Raw genomic sequence first — 8,672 nt, 5'->3', positions numbered from 1 at the left:
TACCTCGTCTTTTCTTCATTTATTTCTAGGCCGAATTTTTTTGCCCCTCTGACTAATCTTCTCATGATTTTCTTTAATTCGGTATTAGTTTTTGCTAGCAGTGTAAGGTCGTCGGCGTAGGCCATGCATTGATGTTCGTTACGGTAGATCGTTTCTTGTGTTTCTATTCTGCTGTTCCTTACAATTGTTTCCAAAACTAGGTTAAATAACACAGTTGATAGAGGATCACCTTGTCTAAGTCCTTTTTTGACTATAAACTCTTCCGATTTGAGACTGTTCCACAGTATTTCGTTAGATGTCATATTTAAGGTAATTCTTATTAACTTGATTAGTTTTTTTGGTATTTCCATTTGCCGTAGGGCTTCATACATTTTCTTTTCTATTAATTTTGTCATAGGCCTGCTTAAAATCTATGAATAGAGCATATAAAACCATTTTATGTTGGTAGCAGCTTGTTTGGATTTCTTTTATGTTAAATATTTGCTCTGTCGTCGATCTATTGTTTCTAAAGCCTGCTTGGTATCCTCCTATTAGTTTCTCTGCGTATACCTCTAATCTTTCTCTTACAATCCTAGCAAATATCTTATAGCACATGTCCAGCAAAGCAATACCCCTGTAATTCTGCACCATCGTTGCATCCCCTTTTTTATGTAATGGGATTATCCAGCCTCTGGCCCACTCTTCAGGCATCTTTTCTTCTTTCCATGTAAGTTCTATCAGTTCATACACCTTTTCCAGTAGCTTTCTTCCCCCTGCTTTCAGCATTTCTGCACTTATTTCATTTGGACCTGGACTTTTATTGTTTTTCAATTTGCTTACAACTCTTTGCACTTCGTCTTTGGTTGGTTCGGCTATTCTTATATCTGCACCCTCTGTTCTGTCTTCGTCCTCTCCCTGATCTTCATCATCACTGTTTAGTAACGTTTCGAAATACATTTTCCATTCTTTCATAACTTTTCCGGGCTCACTTACTAGCTCTCCTTCTATGGTCTTTATGTAGCTTGTTTTGCTTTGGTAACCTTTTTCTACTTTTTTTACCTCTTGATAAAATTATCTTATTTCATTGTTTTTAAATTTTTCTTCTATCTCCTGCAACTTTTTTTTATTGAATTCTCTCTTTCTCTTCCTGCAACTTTTCTTTAACTCTTTTCGTACGTGGTTATACTCTTCTCTGTTTTTGTCGTTAGGGTTGGTCAACATACGTATTCTTAACTTTTTCTTCTCTTCTGGCAGCTCTACACACTCCCTATCAAACCACTCCTTAGTTCTTGTCTGTTTTTTAATTCTGGGTATCAATTTTCTGCTTACTTCTTTTGTAATGTGTTTTATTTGTTCCCATCTTTCTTCTACATCTGTGGCTTCATTCTTTGTTTCCAAAAACAATTTTTTTATTTCTTCTTGATACTTTTGCCTGGTTGTTTCTTTTTTCAGTTCAGCTACTTCTTATGATTTTGTTCTTTTTGCATCCTTTTTTACAACTATTTTTTCTTCTACTTCACTTTTACATTCAATTTTTACTAAAAAATGATATGAACTGCAGTCTGCTCCTCTCATACTTCTGACATTTGTAATAAATTCCGCGTGTCGTTTTTCTATCATTACATGATCAATTCGGTTAACGGTTTTTCCGTCCGGAGATGTCCACGTACCCTTATGTATCTCTTTCCGCTGTAGCTGTGTACTTCTTACCACCATATTTTTTTCCATTGTAAAACTTATCAGTCTCTGTCCGTTGTCATTTGACTCGTCGTGTTTGCTATGCTTTCCTACTGTATTTCTGTAGATTGCGTCTTTCCCCACTTTTGCATTTACGTCTCCCATTATAATTTTGACCGTTTCGGTATCCTTTCATATTCCATCTCCATTTTTTCATAATATATGTCTTTTATCTCTTCATCTTTTTCTTCGGTAGGGGCGTGTACATTTAAAATGCTTATATTTCTTTTTTTCCCTTTTAGTCGTATATAACACATCCTCTCCGATATGGGATTAAAACTCATAATCTTTTCTTTTAGACCTTTTCTTATAATAAAACCGGTTCCCAACATCCTACCTGCTCCTCCACTTTTGAAAAAAACCACATTTTCTAATTCCGATATTTCTGACCTCAATTGTTTTGTTTCTTGTACCGCTACAATATCCAATTTATATCTTCCTACTTCTTTTTCTAATTCATTCATGGCTCCTTCCTCATAGGTGCCGCGTACATTCCATGTTGCCATTCTTATTTTCTCTTTTTTCCTTTTTTCTACTCTTCTTTTTTCTTTACCCATTTCTTTACCTTTTTCATCATTCTCTACGGAGTCAGACTTTTGATCTCTTGGCTTTTCTGTCTTATGGTTTTGTTTTCCCTCGTTTTAAATGTACATATTAATTAAAGATTACATTATTAATGAGGGCCAAAAGTCCCTAAAAACGTTTATAATGTTTTTTTTAATAAGTTATAGAGGTGAAAATAAAAGAGAATTTAGTGTGACTTTAATTGCAAATATTTCATTCAAAAGAAATTTTTTATTTAGTCTAAGAGATATTCGACACTCGGTAATGACGTAATATTTCATTCTGCGTTAAAATTTTTCAAAAATATTTAGGAGATTTGTGGCGATTCGAAAAAAAAATTAATAAATTCAACCCTTATCCGGGCAAGGTGGGCCCGGCGGGCCCGAGACGCCAATTCTTTTATCATAAACTGATAAAAAAATTTTTATTGTATTTTGTACATCACTGAATTTGTTTAGAAGTGTGGTTCCTTCAGCATAGTCATGAGCTATTCAAAATATTCATTATCATTTTTGAAATTATTGCGTCGAAAGAATTTTGTCGTAAAGGGGCAATACGGGCCTGTCGGGCCCTACTTGTATTTATACCTAAAGTCTAAATCTTTGTTACAGAAGTTAATCTGGCAGTCAGGTAATGTTTTTGTGGATTATGTAAAAGACTTTTATGATTCCGGATCCAATAATAAAGTCTAAACGTGCAACAAACAATTTAAACATCTCGTTGATGTGAACATCAAAGAGATGCTTACAATAGGTATTATATCCATTCTAAATGAATTGTAAAAACTGATAATGATTGTTGGAATGTAATAGTATTTTTAGGTAGGTACCTATACATATTTTGAAATAAATAATGCGTCTGCTATCAGTCGTTTGATACCGATGTTAGTGTCGACAACTACTAAGCCAGTAAAATTATATTGAATTACAGTGAAAGTAGATAGTGCGAATAAAATGTCCCGAAAACCATTATCAGCTGCAGAATTGCAAGATATTGCTAATAATTTATGGGATTCCGATGATGAAGAATCTCCTGAAGTAGTTGGCATTGAAAGTGACTCTGAAATTGAAGATCATCGTTCGGAAGCAAGTGAAGAGGATGATCAGCAAGTAGTATTGAGTGATAATGAAGAATAATGTGTAGCTACCAATTCCCAGATTTCAGAGTGTGTAATTTTTGAAACTAAGGATGGAACTAACTGGAGGAGTCAACCACAACCGACAGGACGTAAGCGATCCTGCGACATAATAAAAAGCACAGTGCACAAAGTAATGTTAGCCCCTGGTCAAAGTGTGGATGATCCTGTTGATTCCTTTTGTTTGTTTGTGGACGAAAAAATTGTGAACGAAATAGTGAAGTGTACAAATAAAGAAGCCGAAAAAGTCCTGGGGATAGAGAACTGGACATATTGCGACTCTACAGAGATATATGCCTTTATTGGACTCCTACTAACTGCAGGGCACCTGAGTGTCAACAATCATAATGTAGATATACTTTGGAGTAAGTTTTATGGCCCTAGAATATTTTCTTTTTGATACTCTTTTCTCAGAAAGGTTTTCACACAATAACGAAAGGCAACAACACCGTAATCTTTTTCCAGGGTATGCGTAAATACCAATCCCTCTTTTCAAATAAGATGGCCTATTAGATTTACAAAAGATTTTATTTATTTATTAATTAAGTCTTCTTTGGCTCCAAGTCTTTATTACTTGTAAATAAATATTTTTTCTACAAAAGTTTTTTTTGCATTTCATTATTTTGTGCAAATCCTTCAGGTAGATCGCACCCTCGAGGTAGACCGCATAGGTACTATGTATAGTAGCACCTTTTTTAATCTAGAATCTAGAGAATGTAAATTTAACTGTAATAAAAAATCAAAAATGAATATTAGACTTAATATATGGGTAAATATGAATAATACATTAAAGAACATTGGTGGGCCCAACGGACCCGAGTTGCCCGGTTACGTAAGTAAAATGTGTTGCCCGGATAAGGGTTAAAACACATTGAAAATTTTGACAGGCGACATTTTGCGCCTTTCCCCTTAAGACCTCCTAAGTTCAAAAATAGTAATTTACATACGAGTTTTCAAGCCTCAAAAAAGCGTATTTTCGCGTTTTTCAAATTATAAATCGGTTATAACTCGAAAACTACACAACTTTTGAAAAAAAAAAAAAAAAGATATATGTATGTATTTTTACGAAACTGTTTTTGTTTGAAATGACCCAGAAAATCTAAAAGAGGTCCAGAGGAAAAAAGGTGGCCATTTGAATTTGTTTAAAAAAATGGTTTAATCAATTTCTGCAGAAAAATTTCGCCGGGCACCAATCCGATTTTTTTAAAGAGGACATTTTTGAACAGGAATCCGCAAATTTTTATGCGGATACTAAAAAAAATTTCACTAAACAAAATGTTCGCAATTTTTTTATTTATAAAGATAAAGGGTGTCAAATTAAAAAGTATTTCAAAATAAAATTGGTCATAATATTTCGTAAAGTACTCGGTTTTAGGGGATATTAATAGAATTCTCAAAAGCTGTTTTATCCTAATTTATAATATTATACAGAGCGGTATATTTAAAATAAAGAAATTTTAGTTAACTTTCGCTATAACCAGAAGTGGGGGGACGCTATGAATATTTTAGAAAAATTGGTCATATCCAAAAACCTCGTATCCTATATTATTTTCAGAAATTAATTATGACAATTTTCTCTAAAATGACTAAATACAGGTTTCAAAGAATCTCTCTGTATAAATATTATGTACTGCACATTGAAGTAGAATTCGGCGGAATATTGATGGCTGTTTTTCTAAATAAATGCGCTGATAAATGTTGAAGACCATGTACTGAAACTGCGAATATAAATAAAAGGTAAATCAATCAATAAAATAAGATCCAGACCTATATTTTTGGAGAAACTTTATTATATTCTTAGTCTATGTCTAATTGTTTAAAATTTCCGTAATACCCCAAAATTTCAGAGTTTTCTAGTGGTTTTTCTCGTAAATCTTCATTTATTTCCATATGATGTAATGCATCAAATCTGTCTCCGTATTCTTTGAATTTGACTTTCCATAGTTCTGAAAATAAAAGTATATAGCCAAGTCGGGATAGCATTTGACCTTGCATTAGGAGCTGCCCCAAATTTTATTTTGTCAATCTTTAGACGGGGTCAATAGTAGTGTAAATTTAAAATCTCGACTAAATTCCACCGTTGCGTTTAGCCGCCATCTTGATTTTAAACGAGAACCGTTTTTGCTCAATATCTCCGCGATTTTCGACTTTTCGATAAAAAGTGTGGATACTGAAATTGTTGAAAATACGATTTTTTCGAGTTATGGGGGGGGGGGGAACCTAACAGTTAGAGCATAATTATTGAATTATTGAATTATCTCGTTTATTATTAGTTTTACAACAAACATGTATGTATACAAAAACGAAGAGAATGAAATTTTGTACAATTTTGATCTCTTTAATTTTTTTGATAAAATCAATATTTGAGGTAGTACGTAGGCGGTAAATGTGCGAGGGCAAGACCTGATTGGTTTTTTAGCAATGGTTTTTGTTCAATATCTCCGCCATTTTCAACTTTTCTACAAAAACTGTAAGGACTGAAACAGTTTCAATTACGATTTACTACAATTTTTTGATTGAGAAAACTAGTGACGGGTCTACGAGGGGGGGGGGTGGGGAAATTCTTACCAACAGGGTCCAAAATTTAAAAAAATTGTTGGAATATAAAAATATATATTAGCTGACATGAAACTTAAAATATCGACAGACAAATTCAACCAATAAAACCCGCTAGTTAATAAAATGAAGTGAACTTAATGCATAATATATTATTTATGTCTTTTATGTACTTAGTTTGGTTGGTGTTTCATTGGAAGTGGCAAAAATTGTATAAAATATTATTCTCTTTATTTTTGTTTATGTACAATTATGTCGTAAAGTTAATAATAAATGAGACAATTCAATAATTATGCTTCCCCTCCGCTTTCACTATTTTCCCCCTTAACTCGAAAAATATTGATCGGATAAAAAAATTGTGTAATAAAATATGTAGGAAATTGCATTTTCAAAAATTTTATTTCCTACCGTTTTGGTCGAAAAGTTGAAAATGGAGGAGATATTAAGCAATAACAGTTCTACTTTAAAATCAATATTGCGGCCAATGCAAGCGCGGAATTCAGTCGCGATTTTAAATTTACACTACTACTGATCTCCCTTAATTGATAGAATTATAAAATTTGGGGCAGCTCGGAAACAAGATTCAATTCAATAATTATGTTCCCCCCACCACTTTTTACTATTTTCTCATTTATCTCGGAAAATACCAACCGCATGAAAAAAATTGTATAAAAGAAATTGTAGGAAATCATATTTGGAACAATTTCAGTTAAAAATGGCGTAGATATTGAACAAAAACAATTGCTATAAAATCAATCAGGTCTTACGCTCGCGCCTTTACCGCATACGTACTACCTTAAATATTAATTTTAGCAAAAAAATGAAAGAGATCAAAATTGTGTAGAATTTAATTCTCCCTGTTTTTATACATTTTTGTCGTAAAACTAATATAAACGAGATAATTTAATAATTATGCTCCAACTGTCACTATTTTCCGCCATAACTCGGAAAATATCGACCGCACGAAAAAATTGTAATAAAGAAAATTATAGAGAATAACATTTTCAACAATTCTGGTTGGTATACTTTTTGTTGAAAAGTTGAAAATGGCGGAGATATTGAGCAAAAGCGGTTCTCCTTTAAAATCAAGATGGCGGCTAACGCAACGGCGGAATTCAGTCGAGATTTTAAATTTACACTACTATTGACCCCCTCTACAGATCAGAAAAATAAAATTTGGAGCAGCTCGTAATGCAAGGTTAGGCCTGTTATTCGTCTAACCCAACTGGACTAATATTACTTTATCGTGTTGCACTATTTAGATTAAGTTAATGAAGACATTTTTAATTCTAAATATTGTTTAAGTTAGGAAATATGTCGAATTGTTATTAAAAAACATAATTGAAATTAATAATGAAATAATAAAAGTTCTTAATAGATATTCTTATAGAAATAATTTACGGGTTGATTCAACATCAAATATAATATTTAGTGAAGATAGAACATATATGTAGACACAGTGCTGTTTTTGTTACGGTACGCGCCGGTACGCCGTACCGGTACCTCTTGGGAAAAAATAAAAAAACAACAACAAAATTATAGACAAACACCTTAATGTTTTCCTTGCTCCCAAATAACTTTAAATCGCCCTTATTGAGGCCAAATTTAAAAAGTTTTCCCGGCGCGGACCACCCTTATGAACATTCCCCAGACCCTCCAGAACATTGCGTACCGGAACCTATATTGTTACAAAAACAGCACTGTGTAGACACAATTAAAAAACATTATATACATTTTTTTATCTTAAAGGTTAAAAATCCAGTAATTTTTTACATCCAAAACTAGTTTTTGTTACATTGAGGACAGTTCTGAAATAGCAACTGAATAATATATATGTATAAACAAAAATGTTTTGGTATTTTTGTTATAATGTATTGAAGTTTAATAAAACAAAATGCGCTTTGTTTTATATCTATAATAATTGTACCTTCTAGTTTATCCAATGACATTTGTTTACCATTGTAGTCACTTGGGAGAAGCTCTTGAGGAACTTGTTGATGTAGAGTGTTATAATCCTTATGAAAGAATATCTAGAAAAACACAAAATTTGTTGAAATATCTATAATGCTAGTAATTAGTTAGTAAAGTATTTGTAGTAGGAAATGGAAATTAAAACAATTTCAGTTCTTTCATTTTTGTCAAAAACTTTAAAATGGTTCAGCAAGAACGGTTTTCCTTTAAATTCAAAATGGCGGCTAACATGATGGTAGTATTCAGTCACAATTTTAAATTTACACTACCATTGACTCCCGCCTAATGGTTAGAATAATAAAATTTGGGGTAGGTATCCATTCAAAGTCAAATGATATCCAGACTTGACTATTTTAATTTAATCAGAACTTACCCTATCCAAAAATTTTTTCTTCAGAAACTTCTTAGCAATCCTAAATAATACTTCCATGAAACGTTGCTGGTGATTAATTATATGAATTTTTGCTATTCTTATACTCGAAGCATTCTGAAATATGAAAAGGTATGTGCATAAGTATACAGGCTGTTTCCTTAACAATTGTCCATATCGTAACTGAAGAAACCTTAGCACAGAATACGAAGATTTAACCCAAAATACTTACTAAATAAAATATCCTTCCTTACCGAGATACAGAGTGTTTTATTACAAATGTTCTACAATGATTTAAGCCCATGGTTAAAGCACCTTTTACTATTTTTTGTTGAAACTTGACCTTCAAACTTGACGTTC

The 8,672-nt window shown here is 32.5% G+C and overlaps 1 protein-coding gene across 1 annotated transcript in view; it reads right to left on the bottom strand.

The window, feature by feature from the left end:
* Positions 1 to 5,185: 5,185 nt before the first annotated feature.
* Positions 5,186 to 8,672, bottom strand: part of LOC126887744 (alpha-tocopherol transfer protein-like) — a 50,547-nt gene continuing 47,060 nt past the window's right edge. The window contains exons 4-6 of the mRNA XM_050655516.1: positions 8,316 to 8,429; positions 7,899 to 8,001; positions 5,186 to 5,361 (exon numbers count right to left, since the gene is read on the bottom strand). Coding sequence (XP_050511473.1) covers positions 5,213 to 5,361; positions 7,899 to 8,001; positions 8,316 to 8,429 — 366 coding nt within the window. The 3' untranslated portion in view covers positions 5,186 to 5,212. The remainder of the gene's footprint in view (positions 5,362 to 7,898; positions 8,002 to 8,315; positions 8,430 to 8,672) is intronic.

Source organism: Diabrotica virgifera, chromosome 7, assembly GCF_917563875.1.
Source record: "Diabrotica virgifera virgifera chromosome 7, PGI_DIABVI_V3a".
In the NCBI taxonomy this organism is placed as follows: domain Eukaryota; kingdom Metazoa; phylum Arthropoda; class Insecta; order Coleoptera; family Chrysomelidae; genus Diabrotica; species Diabrotica virgifera.
Note: the sequence above shows the minus strand (reverse complement) of the source record. Positions and strands in the feature narration are given on the sequence as shown.